The sequence below is a fragment of the Myotis nattereri genome (assembly GCF_964212035.1).
Source record: "Myotis nattereri genome assembly, chromosome: 2".
In the NCBI taxonomy this organism is placed as follows: domain Eukaryota; kingdom Metazoa; phylum Chordata; class Mammalia; order Chiroptera; family Vespertilionidae; genus Myotis; species Myotis nattereri.
In genome coordinates this window covers 112294408-112313513 of record NC_138076.1, presented here as the reverse complement: position 1 = coordinate 112313513, position 19106 = coordinate 112294408, and the positions used below count along the sequence as shown (strand labels likewise).

The 19106-nt window shown below is 38.3% G+C and overlaps 1 protein-coding gene across 4 annotated transcripts in view; it reads left to right on the top strand.

Moving 5' to 3' along the window:
- The window catches only part of FRY (FRY microtubule binding protein), a gene marked incomplete at its 5' end in the record, with an annotated part of 453417 nt that overhangs the window by 385487 nt on the left and 48824 nt on the right, over window positions 1-19106 (top strand). For all 4 annotated transcript variants that reach the window (XM_081083582.1, XM_081083581.1, XM_081083584.1 and 1 more), the window contains 5 exons: window positions 5008-5208; window positions 5773-5934; window positions 8669-8835; window positions 9976-10165; window positions 14621-14770. In XM_081083582.1, coding sequence (XP_080939708.1) covers window positions 5008-5208; window positions 5773-5934; window positions 8669-8835; window positions 9976-10165; window positions 14621-14770 — 870 coding nt within the window. The remainder of the gene's footprint in view (window positions 1-5007; window positions 5209-5772; window positions 5935-8668; window positions 8836-9975; window positions 10166-14620; window positions 14771-19106) is intronic.

Sequence of the window (19106 nt, the reverse complement as noted above, 5' to 3'; positions counted from 1 at the left end):
TCAATAGGAAACAAAAAGAGAGGACCCAAATAAACAAAATCAGAAATGAAAGAGATAATAACTGACACCACAGAAATATAAAATGTAATAAAATACTATGAATGACTTTATTCCAACAGACAGAACAACCTAGACAAATAGATTTATTCCTAGAAAAATACAGCCTTCCAAATCTCAATCAGGAAGAATCAGAAAACCTGACTAGGCCAATAACTACTGATGAAATTGAAGCAGTAATTTAAAAAAATAAAAAAAAAAACTCCCAGCAAACAAAAGCCCTGATCCAGATGGATTTGCAGAGGTGTTTTACCAAATATTCAAAGAGAACTAACCCCTCAACTCTTCAAACTATTCCAAAAAATTCAAGAGGAAGGAAATCTTCCCAACTCTTTCTATAAAGCCAGCATCACTCTGATTCCAAAACCAGATAAAGATGACAAAGAAAGAGAACTACAGGCCAGTATCCCTGATGAACATAGACACTAAAATCACCAACAAAATTTTAGCAAACTGGATCCAGCAATACATGACAAAGATTATACATCATAACCAAGTTGGATTTATTCCAGGGATGCAAGGTTGGTTCCATATTCGCAAATCAATAAATGTGATACAGCCCATAAACATTACAAAACAGAAATCACAAGATCATATCAATCAATGCAGAAAAAAGAATTTGACAAAATCCAACACCCTTTTTTGATAAAAACTCTCAGCAAAGTGGGAATGCAGGAACATACCTCAACATAATAAAGGCCATATATGACAAACCTACAGCCAACATCATACTCAATGGGCAAAAACTAAAACCATTTCCCCTAAGAACAGGAACAAGACAGGTATACCCTCTTTTACCACTCTTGTTCAACATAGTACTGGAAGTCCTGACTATAGTGATCAGACTAGAAGAAGAAATAAAAGGCATCTAAATTGGAAGGGAGGAAGTAAAACTCTCATTATTCGCAGATGACATGATACTCTACATAGAAAACCTTAAAGACCCCATCAAAAAACTATGAGCTTTAATAAATGAATTCGGAAATGTAGCAGGATACAAAATTAATACCCAAAAATCCATAGCATTTTTATATACCAATAGTGAACTCTGAGAATGAGAAACTAAAACAACAATCCCATTTACCATTGCAACAAAAAAAATTGAGATATTTAGGAATAAACTTAACCAAGGAGGTAAAAGACATGTACTTGGAAAACTACAGGACTTTGAAAAAAGAGATAGAGGAAGACATAAACAAGTGGAAGAATATGCCATGTTCATGCATTGGTAGAACTGACATCATTAAAATGTCCATACCACCCAAAGCAATCTATAGATTCAATGCAATTCCTATTAAAATACCAATGGCATATTTCCCAGACCTAGAACAAATACTCATACTACAAAAATTTATATGGAACCAAAAAAGACCCCAAATAGCTGCAGCAATCTTGAGAACAAAGAGCAAAGTTGGAGGAATCACAATACCAGATATCAAGTTATACTACAAAGCCATTGTATTCAAAACAGCCTGGCACTGGCACCAAAACAGGCATATAGATCAATGGAAAGGAACAGAGGACCCAGAGGACCCAAGTCACTATGCTCATGTAATATTTGACAAAGGAGGCAAGAGCATACATTGAAGAAGAGACAGTCTCTTCAATAATGGTGTTGGGAAAATTGGACAGGTAGATGTGAAGAAAAAATGAAACTAGACCTCCAACTTACATCATACACAAGAATAAACTCAAAATGGATAAAAGACTTAAATTTAAGATGTGAAATAAAAAAATCCTAGAAGAAACTATAGGCTCCAAAATCTCAGACATCTCTCATAGCAATATATTTACCAATACATCTCCTAGGATAATGGAAACTAAGGAGAAAATAAATAAATGGGACCACATGAAAATAAAAAAGCTTCTGCACTGCAAAAGATACCATCATCAAAATAACAAGAGAGCCCACTGCATGGGGGAACGTATTTGCCAATGATACTTCTGATAAGGGGTTAATCTCCCAAATATATAGGGAACTCATACAACTTAACAAAAGGAAGACAAACAATCCAATCAAAAAAATGGGCAAAGGACTAAATAGACACTTCTACAAAGTGGACATACAGAAAGCCAAGAGACACATGAAAAAATGCTCCAAGTCACTACTCATCCCAGAAATGCAAATCAAAACAATGCGATATCACCTAATACCTGTCAGAATGGCTATCATCAACAAATCAACCAACGACAAGTGTTGGTGAGGTTGTGGAGAAAAGGAAACCCTAATACACTGCTGGTGGGAATGCAGACTGGTGCTGCCATGGTGGAAAACAGTATGGAGTTTCCTCAAAAAAATTAAAAATGGAACTCCCATTTGACCCAGTGTTCCCACTTCTAGGAATATATCCTAAGAAACCTGAAACACTCATCAGAAAGGATATATGCACCCCTATGTTCACAGCAGCGCAATTTACAATAGCTAAGACTTGGAAACAGCCTAAGTGCCCATCAGCAGATGAGTGAATAAAAAAACTATGGTACATTTACACAATGGAATACCACATGTCAATAAAAAAGAAAGAACTCTACCATTTGCAACAGCATGGATAGACCTGGAGAGTATTATGCTGAGCAAAATAAGCCAGTCAGAGAAAGATAAGTATCACATGATCTCACTCATATGTAGAATCTAATGAACCAAATAAACTGATGATCAATAATAGACCCAGAGTCATAGAAGCCTGAACAGACAGTTGAACCTCAGAGGGAAGGCAGAGGAGGTTGGTGGGAAGAGATCAACCAATGATCTTGTATGCATATATGCACAACCGGTGAATACAGACAATGGGATGTTGAGTGCCTTGTGGGGTGGGGGAGGGGGGACAGGAGCAGGCTGGAAGAGGTTAATGGGAGGGGGGGGCGGGGAAAGGAGAACCTATGTAATACTTTTAGCAATAATGATTCCTTTTTAAATGCCCAACTGGAAGGGGAAATTATAAATAAATGATGGACCAACTAAAATATGGAATATTATGCAAGCATTACATTTTATATGTGCAGAGCCTTTTTAATGAGAAAGAGATGTGTTCAAGAGATTATACTTTATAAAATATTTTCTTACACATTTTATTTAATTAGTACTAAAGTTAAATATTACTAATTGCCACTGTTAAGTAGTTCTAAATAATAGCAAGTATGTAACAGAAAACTAAATAAAACAGAAAAATAATTTTTTTAAAATAAAGAGATTATACTTTTTATTAAGAACCAAAAGAAAACTATATGTGGTATGATTTCAGTTTCTTTTGATGGAGAATTATATGTGTGCATAGAAAGAATATATATGTGCTTTGTAAAAATACACATAGGTTTTAAGAAATAAAAGAAAATCAAGCAATGGAATGATGAACATTGGTCTCAGGTTATAGGTCCCTGATTGAGAAGGGGCGCAAAGGATGGGATGGGGTGAAAGTAATCATATAGTTACATAGAGGTCATTGTCAAGGATATGGCTTTTATTTGGGGAAGTGGGTTCATGCATTCTTATCACCTAATCAAAAATAAAATGAATATAACATCATGAAAAAAAAAAAAAGAAAATGTGGTACATATATGCAATGGAATTTTACGCAGCCATAAAAAGACACAATGAAATCTTACAATTTGCAACACCATGCATGGACCTAAGGGGTATTATGCTAAGTGAAATAAGTCAGACAGAGAAATAAATCAAATACCATATGATTTCACCCAGCTGGGGTGGCTCAGTGGTTGAGCATCGACCTATGAACCAGGCGGTCACAGTTCAATCTCGATCAGGGCATATGCCTGGGTTGCAGGCTCAATCCCCAGTGTGAGGTATGCAGGAGGCAACGATCAATGATTCTCTTATCATTTATGATTCTATCTCGCTCACCCTCTCCTTTCCTCTCTCTCTAAAATTCAATAGAAGCATACTTTTTTAAAATAAAAATAAATAAATAAAAATACCATATGATTTTACTTACATGTGGAATCTAAAAAACAAAATAAATGAACAAACATAACAGAAACAGACTCGGATATGAGAACAAATTGAGGGTTGCCAGGTGAGAGGTGGGCTGAATGAAAAAGACGAAGGGATTAAGAAGTTCAAATTGGCAGTTACAAAATAGTCAGAGGGATGTAAAGTACAGCATAGGAAATATAGTCAATAACATTATAATAACTGTGGTGCCAGGTGGGTACTGGAAATATTGGGGAATCACTTAATAAAGCATATGATTGTCTAACCACTATACTGTGCACCTGAAACTAATACAAAATAATATTGAATGTCAACTGAAATTGAAATAAAAATTTTAAATATACAGGCTATCAATAATGCTTGGTACCAAGTCAGTCATTTCAGGTCCAGGAAAACAACTACTTTCTGTGTTGGGACAGTTTTTTAAAATGATCCAGAAGCAAAAGTTAAGCCCTGCTGCTGTGGCCTCTGCATCATGCATGACTGGATGGGTTTCCTAGCTGCTCTCCCATCTTCTTAACTGCATTTTATCTGTGAAAATGCTGAAATGTTTGCCTAATGCTCTTCTCCTTGTTACCCGGAGTATGTGCAATATGCCAAAAGCATAGCTCCTACTTTTGCTCCTTCTAAAAACAGTACTAAAGTAGGGTTGGGGGTACATCTCCTTTGAAGTTATTTTACTATTAATGGTGTCTTTACTACAGAGTTTTAGAAATAGATCATTTATTAAGTGTACCCCAATCAAGTTTTAAAAAACATAATATTACCCACCACACCATACAAAAGTATGTAATCAGTCTACCTATGATATAATATACATGACGGTGAAAACAGTATGCTTTCACTACTTTTCTCATCATGTCACCAAATGTTTGGTACCAAAGGACATGAGGGCTTGAGAGTTCATAATGCAAATATTATTTCTAAGTCATGACTAGTTGAATGTGTGAAGGTGTGAGTAAATTTGGACATAAAAAAACTAGCTTATGGTATGATTGCAGGGTGAGAGTATGGACAACTTTAACTGGGGAGTACGCAGACGATCTCTGGACAGTCTAGACAAGTGTGACATGCAGCTTCTGGAGGAGCACCAGCTTTCAGGAAGTTCTCCCAGCCTAAATAAAATGAACCATGAGGACTCTGATGAATCGTCTGAGGAGGAGGACCTGACCACCAGCCAAATCCTAGAGCACTCGGACCTCGTAAGTAAAGCTCTCCCACTGTAGGAACTGGCAGACTTGTTTTTGGAACTAAAGCAGTAGCACAGTTTCCAGTTGCAGTTAAAGAAACTTTCAGAGCTGCTAAACTAAAATGTGAACCATCATGTGGTGTCAAACTGAATCTCAGTAGCCTCTTCTCTGTAAGTTGTACATGGAACCAAATGCTGGGGTATTTGTTTTACTATTAACAATCTCTGGATGCCATCAGATCTGTTAGGGCCTAGCTTTTCCCCAAATAACTTGCATTATGCTGAAACCTTTTAAAAATTCCTCAAATATCTGAAGTTTTAGGAACTATGACAGACAGACATTTTGATGTGGCTATCTGTAGATGTGGGTATTTGTGTGTTAAGGGTGCTGTGCCATCACACCAGGTCACCAGCTCCCATTTTTAAGTTCCAGTAACAGTGAACAACTATGTATGTTAAACAGGACCTATCAACCAACAACTAGCTCATACAAAGGTCTGTACTCTTATGGAAAGAAGAATTAGAGCTTTTGTGGAAACATCACACTGTATTTTTCTTTCCTTTGCTTTGTCAACAGATCATGAATCTCTCCCCTTCTGAGGAGGTCAACCCTGTGGAATCGCTCACTTCAGCCTGTGACATGACCCCCGCTGACTCTCATTCCTTTAGCACTAGAATGGCTAGCTTTGACTCTTCTTTGCCTGATATGAATAGTCTTCAGATTTCTGAGGGTTCCAAGGTGAAGAGATTTTGGCAATTATGATTGTAATTTTCTTAAAGGAAAAGTCCTTCCAATTTTCTGAGAATTTTTATGGGTTGCATGTAGAGGATCTACCTTCATCTTTTTCTTCCTTCGTTTTTTATGTAATTGAGTTTGTGCACCTAAGCCTATGTTTTAAGTTGTTTTACCCTCATAACTTGAGCAGCCACTTCTTGTTGGTTGAAAGAGATTTGATAAGAGTCTTCTAGAAATGAAACAGTCTGCATTTTCCATTCTGCATGAACACAGCTGATTAATTACTGGCAGAACAAACTGGTGTATGTCTGAGATCACTGTGACTGGGAAACTGCTGTTTTTTGTCATGGCTTTTATAAAACAATGTGCTGTTGAAGTGTGGGTGTGTGCATGTATTGGAGGAAATTTTTTCTTATGTAGGAACCAATTATACAATTTGTACATTGATTCAAGCCTCGCCTTTTGGCATACTATCAGAATTTTCAGTATTATGAACAAAACAGATTCACCCAAACAGCCCTAGCCAGGCTCTCTGAGGAGAAAAGTAAGTAATGAATACCATTTTCTTATTTAAATGGTCAGCTTAAAAGAAAAACCTAACAATGTATATTTAATTTAAAGCTTATTTATCAAAATTTCCAGAAAATATCCTCTCTGTAAAACTGTTAATTCCCACATTGTGTTCATATATAGGGTATCCCAAAAAATGTACACACACACTTTGAATAATTATAAAGGCATTTTTATTAAAATACATTTCATTTTCAAATTGACCTATCAGCTGTTAAAGTGTGTGTATATATATTTGTGGGACATTCTGTATGTGCTCTTCAGATTAGAATTTTGTTTTCTCATATTAGACATACCAAAATAACCTATTCCTGTTAAGATAAAGTTGTCTTTATCTTGATATTGGTCATAATAATATGTTTGAAAGAGAAAATAAAATAAGAAAAAATTTATAAAAGTATATTCTTTCTAATACTTCTAATGGAAAAAAAGTCATAATGTGGGAAAATGTAATATTCTGTATTCTTTTATGGTTCACTAAAAATAGATCTGAGACCTAGGAAAATCTTACATACTTTAAACCAAGAACAACCAACCAAATTGTATCACCTGACAATATTGAAGGTTAAAGAAAAATTATTTCTAAGATTGCCCCATTGCAAAGGGACTGTGATCAAGGATTCTTAGAGTTAGTAGAGCCCTTTTTTTAGCCAAAAGGGGGGCCAGAAAGGAAAAATATCTGACATTAAAACTCCAGAATCCTAAAATTAAGAAATTAAATTTCATGGAAAGGACATCACAAAGTAAGTGTGAAGTTATTAGCACTTGATATTTCTCATTCTTGGAATAGGTATTTTTCTATTGTTAATGCTAAGTTATATAGATTGCTCACGAAAAGCATTATCTAAATAATACTATTTTATGGAAACACAGATATCATCTAATTCTATCAAGGGAAAGATTGAGTTTAATTTCTGGAAAGCTATCTCTGTTTAACATAATCTGGTTTCTGCTAGGTTTTATATACCTATGGTGTTACAAAGAGAAAATAAAAGATATTTTTATAAGAACTCAGGTTTCCCCTAATAGATTAAATTTATGTACACTAATAACCCAGATCAGTCACCCATGGCCAGTCTCATTGGCACCACTCCAGTTTTAAAAAGCAGCAAGAAACAGATATGGATAAGCCTCCAAAATCCAGTATTTATGAGCAATTCCTTTAAAGACATGAGACATGCTAATTCCCTAACACATCTTTAAACACCCCTTTTAATTTCCCTATTAATCCTCAATTTAAAATACTAAATTGGTGGCAAAATGTCTATGATAATGCTCTAATTTATAAACATTTCTATTTTGCCCTGATTTTGTGTTTGTTTTTAGGAAATGATTCACTGAAGCATGTATGTGTCATTTCTCTTCTCTTCTAGTTTGTAACACAGTTGTCTTCCTTCCTCTCATAAAGAAAAGTCAGTTCTATGGCTTTTTTTCCATTTTACTTGTTATGACTTCGTCCTGCCCCTCCCTGATCCCAGTTCTACCTGCCCTGCAACCCTTTAATTTTGCCGCTCATTCTACGTTTTATATTAATGGGGAAACAGCCCTTCATACATCAGTGGACCTCAGAGGGTTTTCAGTGTGGAAGGGTCTGTCAGTGTGGCAGCTCAGTGATCACTATGGGGCATTCATGCACACTGGATACATTTCTAGAACATCTACTGTACTGTAACTGAGGGTTCTAAATCCTAATTTCCATAGGTGAGGAGTTCTGTGTTGCAGAGTTATATCTGGATAGGCTGGGGTTGTTCAATGAAAAGCATTCCAAATCCAGTGGTGGTGTTTCTAACCCCAGCTCCAGCTCTGATGAGATACTAAGAAAGGCCTTTCTCACATGGGGCATAATTTCCTCATTAAATGTGGAGGTCAGAACAGGGTTACTGTGGTCTTTCCAATTTTAGCCTCTGTATTCCATAACCATAGTCAAATATGGTAACCTCCCAAGAGCCTCTTTCAGAACCATTGCGAAGAAGAATGAAAAGTAAAAAAAAGAATAGTACTTCAGATAGTTCCAGAGTCTGCTTATAGAAATTGATGACATTATAACTAGAAAACAAATGCCCTCAACTTCTGTCACTGTCAGGATTTCAGCTCTTTTCCTTTAGTTGAACAGAGTTTCCCATATATTTTTATATATTGGGGGGTCTTTTCTCTCTTCATTTTCCAGGCTGAAGCTGTACAGGAGGAGGAGGAGACCACCATACACGAAGATGATCTTTCTACTTCCATCAATGAACTCCCAGCAACTTTCGAATGTAGTGATAGCTTTAGTCTGGATATGACTGAGGCAGAAGAAAAAAGCAACCAAACCCTGGACCAGTTCACTCTGGCAAGGTAGAGAAGCCCTTGGCAGAAATGTGTGGTGCTAGTATGTGGCCCGTGACTCAAGTTGAATTTCATACTCACGCTGCTGGGACCTCCTAATGAAGGAGTTCAAACTGATACATAACCTAGTGGGCTCCTAGTGGGTTGGAATCATCCATCTCCAGAGTAGGGCCTACGTGAACCAAAAAGGTTCTCATGTAGGAACTTATAAAGCCACAAAGTAACATAAAGCCACAAAGTAACATAAAGCCAGTAAGGACATGGTCTTTGTGAGCTTTGAAAATAAGTAAGATTGGCAAGCCTCAGAAATGAGGAGTTCTTTCCATTTTGAGTTGAAAGACCAGAACAAGAGGCTCTTTATAAGCTAAAAACCTGTGCTTTTTCGAGCAGATGGCTTCTAGCCTCATATTTTTAAGACGAGTGAGATATAATCAGCGAATACAAATAGGAAAAAATTTAAAGATGAATAGAGATGTAAGTCCTAATATGGCATCTAGAATAAATCACAGGCTACAGGCTTACTTCAGAAGAAGAAAGTCAGAACCCTAAAATCACTCCTCTGAACATTGAAAATAAGTAAAAGTTTCTGATGTGGCTAGACAAAGGGCTCCTGTTACAGTGGCCAGTATCCCCGCACCAAAGAGCTTATGGTAATGCCCAGAGGAGGATCTGCCTTTTAACTTTTGTTCATAATCTCTCCTTCGTTCCTCTCTGCATTCCTCTTTCCTTTCCTCCTTCCACTTTCCTTCTGGGCATTTATGCATTTGCCTTCATTAAGGAAAAGGTAAAAGATTCAAAATTTTTGTTCTAATTTTTCACAATGAAAAATCCCAAGAATTGAAAAGGCACAGAAAAGAAGGTTACTGTGTCTGGAGAGTGGCCATCTAGACGCGTGAAAGAGAGTTGCTGAAGGCTGAAAGATGTACCAAATCTGTAGAAAGGAATTGGAAGAATCACAGAAATTCTAGAAGTGAAAATTCTATTTTTTGGACTCTCAGAGACCTTTGAATGAAAGCCAAATTCCCAGAGCATACCTCAAACGGAGGAATTGACAGAGTGGGACCCCTCATGAGGCTGACTCGGGAGTAGTACTTACACTGCACTGTAAGGAAGGACATCACTTCTTGACACAGTCATCATTTCTTCCAGCTTTGGAGAAGGTGACAGGAGAGTCTCTCCCCCGCCCTCACCCTTCTTCTCGGCCATCCTTGCTGCGTTTCAGCCTGCAGCCTGTGACGATGCGGAGGAAGCCTGGCGCAGCCACCTCAACCAGCTCATGTGCGACTCCGATGGCTCCTGTGCTGTGTACACGTTTCACGTGTTCTCTTCCTTGTTTAAGGTACCGTGCTCACCTCCAGTCAAAACAGTCGGGCTCTCTTGGGAGCCAACTAACTTCTCATTTAAGAAGGGATTGCTGTTTAGTTCTGGGTTTATACTATTTTCTCCTCCAAACATATTCTCATTCTCTCTCTCTCTCTCTCTCTCTCTCTCTCTCTCTTTTTCCTCTGACTTCATCCTTTCTTCTGTTCAACCTTAATCTACTTAACCTTCTCACACTGGTATTGTGAAGATCTTGCCCTCAAATGACCAGGGGGGTGAGGGAATGAGTGAGGGTTGAGGGAGCAATGGGGGGATAAGGACACATATGTAATACCTTAATCAATTAAAAAAAAATGACTTAGTCTGCCATGATGTCCTGCTCACTTCTACATTCTAGCCCTTATTGGTGCCATGAATCCCAAGCCACCATGATATTAGGACCATTAAGTGAAATCTTCCTCCAAGCCTCTCCCCTATTTCTGCTTTTCTCTGAGACCTCTCCTGCATCTTTTTTGTGTTTTTCCTTTCTTTGTCTTTTATCCACCCTATGAATTCCTTAAACATGCTAGGTGTGGCTATGAACACTTGCTTATTTACTTTAGCTGATTCTAAACAGACGGAAGGTCATCATTTGAGTCTGCTGTGTGAACCACAGTCCATCTAGTCCATTTAATGCCCTTGTGCAAATTGGAACCAATGTCCCTCCCACTACCAGGGGTGGGCAAACTTTTTGACTTGAGGGCCACAATGGGTTCTTAAACTGGACCGGAGGGCCAGAACAAAAGCATGGATGGAGTGTTTGTGTGAACTAATATAAATTCAAAGTAAACATCATTACATAAAAGGGTATGGTCTTTTTTTTTTTAGTTTTATTCATTTCAAACAGGCCGGATCCGGCCCGCGGGCCATAGTTTGCCCACGGCTGCCAGACTCTAGTGAGGGTTGCAGTACCAGATGTGGCCAGCAGGGAGTGGGAAGGCTGGATTTCACTCACACACACACACACACCAGCCAGGTACCTGGGGGTCTTGGACACACACAGCTATATGTAAGCGTCTCTTGTGTGGGCATCTTCAGATTCAACTTGTTAGCTTCAAGCACATTTTAAAATGACTCAACTACAGAGATGGCAGGAACTCAACTTCTGGTTGGTGCTTAAAAGTTTATTTTTATGCCTACCTGTCTCTGGTCTTGCAAAATTGTACTTGTCTTGCTCTAAACATTTACTCTCCAAATTTCATCAAAAGTTGGCAGAGGTGGGAGACAACCGAAGAAGAGAAAATGTGCCTTCTTAGGAAGAAACTCAAAAGGTCTTCAAGCATCATTGTAGTTAACTAGCCTTGTGTGCTGTGTTTGAAGCAGGTATTGACTCAGCCAGGAAGATGAGGTCATAGTTAAAGATTTACTGACATGGAAACATGGTTACCATATAGTTTAAAAGAAAACTGGTGTTAAAATACATATAGAATACCGATCCTCTTTTTAATGCCTAGAAAATAAGGAAGATTATACACTAGCATTTCATTGTAGTTTATTTGGGGTAATAAGATTATGGTTGTCTTTTATTTTCTTCTTTTTATTTTACTTCAAGTTTCTATTTTCCTATAATGAAAATGCTTTTTTGAATTATTTTCAGAAAAGCATTTTTCTTAACTTTATTTTTAATAATGCATAAAACAGAACTGCCACTGATAATACAAGGAAAAAATGGAAAATAACTATGCAGTTCCAACTTTGGACATGAATAATTGACAGATAAGTGGGGACACGAGTTAGAACCCAAGTAAACATTGTTAGATGTTAAGTTCTGTAGAGTATATCAGATTCAGGGACGATGACTTGGTTAGACTCAAGGATGAGCCCTCTAACCACCTTCAGAAAGAGCAATGGCAGGAATATAAGGAAGTATATTAAAAGTGCAAAATGAATAAACTGGGATCATCTGCCTTAAATCATTTTAAATTCAAGAAGTTGTCATTTAGTTAATATAGAAGTGAAGTCTGTTTTTCAGCCCAGAGGCCCTTTATATGACCCATTTTTTGTAAATTTTAGGCCATGGTTACTCACTGAGTGTTATTTGTGCTGCTCTCAAGTTTTTCAATTTACTTTCAGTGGAACCTATAAAAAGTTTAAGTGGACAAACTAAGATTGTGTCTGAGATTAACTGGGGTCTGTAAGAGCTGCCAGGCTTAAGACAGAAAACAGTTGGCTGCTTAAAGATAAAAATTCCAGAAACACCCTAACAATAAACCAGATTGAAATTTAAAAACAAACAACCAGAAAGCTACCATTTGAGGTCAATTTCATTGTTAAGAGTTCAGAAGCCAAGTAATTTCTTATTTAGATTGTTCTAAAGTGTATTTTTAAATAATGGTTAGTAATGCATATCTAAGTTTGGCTGTTGTAGTAACTTTGTCTTATTATAGTTACTAGACTATTAATGCTCAATTTTATAGTCCTGAGCAATACTTTTCTCTCTGCTTAGAGAAGTCATCACCTCTTGTACCTGAACTATCCTCCAGATTACATGCAAATCCCTGGTTCTTCGTCACTTCAGTGAGTGAAGCCTCCTTATGTCTTTGATTACCCAGTAGCTGGCATCTTCACTAGCACACAATATGTGCTCAGTAAATGTATTAGATGAATCCTCATGGAGTTTATCTGCAATAATAATACAAATGTGTACCTCCTGTTTTGGTTTTAATAGAACATATAGCCGTAAGAATTTTCTTAACTACTACCAAATACCATGTGATTGAGAGCAATAAGAGTACCAAATGTGCTAAAATTGAAATACATTTCAAACATAGAATCTATTAACCTCTTGTCATGTCCTCACCATGTCTGTTTACTATTTTCCAACATTTCCCTGTGTATATGAACACCACATTTTCCTGTATCTTAGTGGGTTTTGGAGGAAGCAGAGAGGAAGTAATTGCAAAAAATAATTTGGTTTTAAAAGCAAGGAAATGGTTTCTAATGACCCAATTTGGATATCTTTCCAAGTGTCTTGTCAGTATATTTCCTTCCAGCTGCTCCTGTGTTAGAATATTGTCATTGCATCACCCAGTGCCACCAAATTATAGGATGTGTTCAGATGAAAGTCAGGAGGGCAAAACTGAATTTATGTCCCTTAAATAGCACCTGCCTTTTTATGTGGCTCTAAAGTTCCCTGGAAGATCCAGCTTCTCAGTACAATAAACAATAAATCCAGATTTCACCTTATCCATAGGTAAATTGAGAACCCCAAACTGTTTGGGGGACCTGAATCCCACTCCCAGTTCTGCCACTATGCTAGCTGCTATGATGCTAGACATGGCATCTCCCAATACTTTCTGCTTTAACATTCGGTCAGAGTTTTTGTTTTTGTTTTTGTTTTTGTTTTGCACAGAAAGTTAATGTAACAAAATAAAGACAGATCTATGTTATGTATTATACCAGAATTTGTAGATAGAAAAAATAAATAATATGCAACATGGTTGGCATTTACCTAGTATAACTTATAAAGAACCTACTGTGGCTTTGGGGACATGCAAATTTTTCCATAACCAGGAAGATCAGCTTTACCATGGATGAGATTCTACAAATCAAAAAGTATGAGATCTCTTTGGAGAAAGTCAATGCTTAGGATTGGAATTATTTTTTCATTGATTATTCTATTCTTTTGGTTAAAGATATTGTATGTTAGATATTAGGAGACTAAAAATGTTCTCATTGGGGCACTGACACAACAAAGTGAATCAGACTTTTTCTAATTAAAGTTTTTTCTCAGGCAATACAGGAGGAACCATAACTTTTAGGAAGTGTTACACATTTCTGGAAGAAATGTGAATGCTGGAGTCAGGCTCAACCTTATACTATTACTTACTAGTTGCATGAGCTTTAAGCAAGTAACTTCACCTCTTTTAACCTCAGTTTCATCATCTGGTTGTGAGGACTAATGAGTTCATGTAGAAAATGCTATAGGACAGAGTTAGGCACTTAATTAGACACACTCCCAGGGGAGAGATTATTCTAGGTCACAGATAGCATTTACTCCTTCCTGCTCCAGTAGCTCAAATGGCACTATTTCAGCTTTGTCTCAGGGAGCTGTGACATTAGGAAACAGAAAGGAGTTCCATTTTGTAACCTTTTTGTCTCACCCACATTGATGTAACCTGAATAAGTCCTTAATGATCTGACAGACAAGCGAGGAGGACCTAGATGCTGATCAACACTGGCCACCAGCATAAAGGAAAACCACACTTATAGGAATGACTCTATGAGCATCTGCATGTTGGGAAGTGATATTTTAGGAAGAATCTTTGTCCATATTGCATGATTATTTACTTCACACAAATTTTCACTCTATTCCCATTCCTCCCTGTCCACACTCACTCAGAACCTAGGCTCATTTGACATTTTTATCAATTTTTTTTTTAAATTCTAGCCCATAAGTTAAACCTTTACAAATAATAACTATTTTGCCTTTCAGAATATTCAGAAAAGGTTCTGCTTCCTAACCTGTGATGCGGCCAGTTACCTTGGAGACAACCTCAGGGGGATCGGGTCCAAGTTTGTCAGCTCCTCCCAAATGCTCACCTCATGCTCCGAGTGCCCCACACTTTTCGTGGATGCTGAGACTGTGAGTGTCCCAGTCCTCTGGAGGCCAATGGCCTGTCCAGATTCTGGTGTGGATGACAGAGGGGTTTGTTAGTGTTGTGGTTTGTCTGAGTGCTACTTTCATTGCTTCTGAGCCACAGTGGGTTGTGATGTGACTCCCAAAAGCTGAAGTGGGCACAGTAATGAAGGTGCAGTGCCAGCCAAACCAAAGCAAGTCATTTCAGATAATCAAAAGAAAGCTCCAGGTCAGAGGAATGGTGGCATGAGAGAGTCCCTTGGCTACTCCCCCTGAAATTTCAACAAGTAAACCAACTATAATTCAACAAAGAATTATCTGCTCAATAGAGAGGCACACCTGAGAGACCAGTGCATTGAAACATCTAAGAGTGGACAGCTGGAATAAGCAGGGACACGAGAAGGGAGGAAAGCTCTGATGGCCCACAAACACAGCCTTGAGGCTGGGAGCTCACGGCCCATCCTGAAGAGTGGAGGAAACCAGTGGTAGCAGGCATTTCCTTTGGCCAGGTGGAACAGAGAGCTACACGGAGAAGTCCAGTAGGGCAATCTATGAATGGAGTAGAGTGACTGAGGCAGCAGATGCCTGACAGAGCATGGGATTTTGCCATGTGACTTTCCACTGTTGGGCTCAGAAGAGTTGTTTCAGACAAAAAAAAAAAAAACAAAAAAGAACCACAGAGCCCTGCCACCACTTGTACTCCCAAAACTTGCTTCCCATTGTCCTTGGTATTGGTCAAGGAGCATATTATCTGTAAACCAAGAACTATTTCAGTACAAGGACTGTTTCCTTCTGTGACTAATCTCCAGGTGGAGTGCTTGGGTTGGGACCCCATGGAGGTCAGGGGTCACCATTATGGTGAAGGCAAAATAAAGCCTATCCCCAAGCAGCACTGCTGTACTATCTTATGGAAGCAATGGAGGTCAAAACTGCGACATCACAGAGGTAAAAAATCTTGCAATTAAGCACAATTTACTGGAAAATAATATACAGAGATATATGCATAGGCAAAGGAGAACAGCAAATACCATGAACAACCACAGTAATGAGGATAACCAGAAAGAAAATGAAAACTCCCTAGAAAGCAAGCTGGAACATATGGAAATATGTGATATAAATGACAGAGATTTCAAAATTGCAGTTTTGAAAATACTCAACAAGATGCTAGAAAATACAGACAGACAATTCAATGCACTCAGAAAACAAATCAATGAACAAAATGAGTACTTTACCAAAGAGATTGAAACTTTAAAAAAGAACCAATTAGAAATCCTGAACTGAAGCATACAATTAAGGAGATTAAGAGTGAACTACTGAGCATAGAAAACAGAGCCAAGCAAGTGGAGGAAAGAATAAGTGATATCAAATATACCTAGAAATGAAATGACAAAGAGGGAAGAAGAAAGAGACCTGAGCATAAAGAAAAATGAAAGAGCTCTATGAGAACTGTTTGACTCCATCAGAGGGAAAGCAATATGAGAATAATAGGCATTCCAGAGGAGGAAGAGAAGGAGCAAGGAACAGAGAGTCTATTCAAACAAATGGTGGATATGAGCTTCCCAAATCTATTGAAAGAACTAGATCCTCAAATCCAAGAATGAAACAGAACACCTAGTTACATCGATCCAAAGAGGCCCTCTCCAGTTTGTATTAAAACTGTCAAAAATTAATGACAGAGAAAAAATTAAATTCTCAAAGCATCCAAGGAAAAGAAGGAAGTGACCTACAAATGAAAACCCATCAGAATTTCATCCCACTTCTCAGCAGATACTCTATAAGACAGAAGAGAGTGGAACCAAATATTCAAATGTTTGAAAGAGAGAAATTACCAACCATGAATAATATGAAGGAGAAATAAGGTGCCCCCAGACATACAGAAGCTAAGGGATTTTATTACCAGAAAACCTCCGTTGCAGAAATACTCAAGGGAATTATTTTACCTAAAACAAAGAAATAAGGTCACAACACTACTAGTAAGATCACCAAAAAACTTGCAACATAAATAGGGATAATTTGCAACAACAACAACATGAAAGGGGAGAGGATTAAGTTCTGAACTGGCAAAGGAAGATGAAGATCAGATGCATTCAAAAGGGAAAACACTACAGTATATATGCAACTTTATTTTTTGTAAACCTAATGATAACCACAAACAAAATCCCCAAACCAGGACATACAGCTTAAAAAAAAAGGTGGGGGGGAGGAACAAAGGAAAGAAATATGAAATACCACCAAACAAAAACAACACACAGAAACAAAAGGAAAAGAACCAATGGAGGCACGGAACTAGCAGGAAGCAACATATAAAATGGCTATAGGAAATTTTCATACATCAATAATTACCCTAAATGTAAACGGTCTGAATTCACCAATAAAGAGGCACAGAGTAGCAAAGTGGATTAAAAAACAAAACCCAACCATATGCTGTTTATAAAAGACACATCTAAGCTACAAAGACAAAGGCAGATTTAGTTAAAGGGTGGAATTTTCTGAGCAAATAACATCCACAGAAAAGCATATGTAGCCATGATTATATCAGACAAAATAGAATTAAAGATAACAAGAGACAAAAATTAACACTTTATAATGATAAAGGGAACACTACATCAAGAAAACATAACACTTTTATATGCACCCAACCAGGGAACACCAAATATATAAAACCACTACTCACAGAACTAAAGGGAGAAACAGATCAAAACATAATCATAGTTGGGGATCTTAATAGTCTATTGACAGTTCTAGACAGATCAACAAAACAAAATAAATGAAGATATATTAGCCTTAAATTAAACACTGGACCAAGTGGACATAATTGACATTTACAGAACTTTTATCCCAGAACATCAGATTATACATTCTTCTCTAGTGCACATGGAACATTCTCAAAGATAGACCTACATCTTGATGAATATAATGCAAAAATCCTAATCAAAATACTATCAAATTTAATACAATAGTACATCTAAAAAATAATACATCACAATCAAGTGGGGTTCATTCCAAGAGCACAAGAATGGTTCAACATATGCAAATAAATCAACATAATACACCACATTAACAAAAGAAAGGACAAAAATTATATGATCTTATCAGTAGATGCAGAAAAAACATTTGATAAGATACAACATCCATTTATGATTAAAACACTCAATAAAATAGGAATAGAAGAAAGTACCACAACATAATAAAGGCCATATTTGATAAACCCACAGCTAATATCATACTCAATGGTGGAAAACTGAAGCTTTTCCTCTAAGATTAGGAACAAGACAAGGAGGTCCACTGTCACCACTCTTATTCAACATAGTGCTGGAAGTCCTAGCCAGAGCAATAAGGCAAGAGAAAGAAATAAAAGGCATCCAAAGGGAAGGAAGAAGTCAAACTGTCACTCTTTGTGGATAACATGATTCTGTATATGGAAAACCCTAAAAACTCAACCAAAAATAAACTATCTACACTAATAAAAGAGAAACATGGTAATTGGCGTATGACCGCTACCATTCCCATTGGCTAATCCCCCGTCACTCACAGAGTAGGGCCGAGATATGCAAATTAACTGGCAGCCAAGATGGCGGCCGGCAGCCAGGCAGCTGATGCGAACAGGGAGGCTTGCTTGCTTCAGTGACGGAGAACTCCAACGTTCCCCGCCTGACTTGCCGGCCTCTCAGCTGCAACTCTAAGCAACTATGTTGCGAATATAGAAGCTAAAAAAAACCCAGAAACCTGCTTTACTCAGTGGGGCTTCAGCCAGCCGGACCGCAACATTGTATCAAATACAGACGGTAAACAAAGGCCAGAAACCTGTTTTCAGCAGCCAAGGCCTCAGAGCTAAAGCTGGCCCAGAATAAAAAGAAAAAAAAAGAAAAAAAGGGGCGGTTGGGAGCTTCAGTCCCAGCCTGAAAACAGCCCTCATCCCCTAAGCCAGACTGGCCAGGCACCCCAGTGGGGACCCCCACCTTGAAGGGGGTGTGACCAGCTGCAAACAGCCATCATCCCCTCACCCAGACTGGCCAGGTACCCCAGTGGGGACCCCCACCCTGAAGGGTGTGTGACCAGCTGCAAACAGCCCTCAGCCCCTCACCCAGGCTGGCCAGGCACCCCAGTGGGGACCCCCACCCTGATCCAGGACACCCTTCAGGGCAAACCAGCCAGCCCCCACCCATGCACCAGGCCTCTATTCTATATAGTAAAAGGGTAATATGCCTCCCAGCACCGGGATCAGCGGAGCCGCGAGGCCTCCCAGCACCGGGATCAGTGTGACAGGGGGCAGCGCCCAAACCCCCTGATCACCCTGCAGCTCTGTGTGTGACAGGGGGAGGGGCCCCAATCCCCCCGCCCC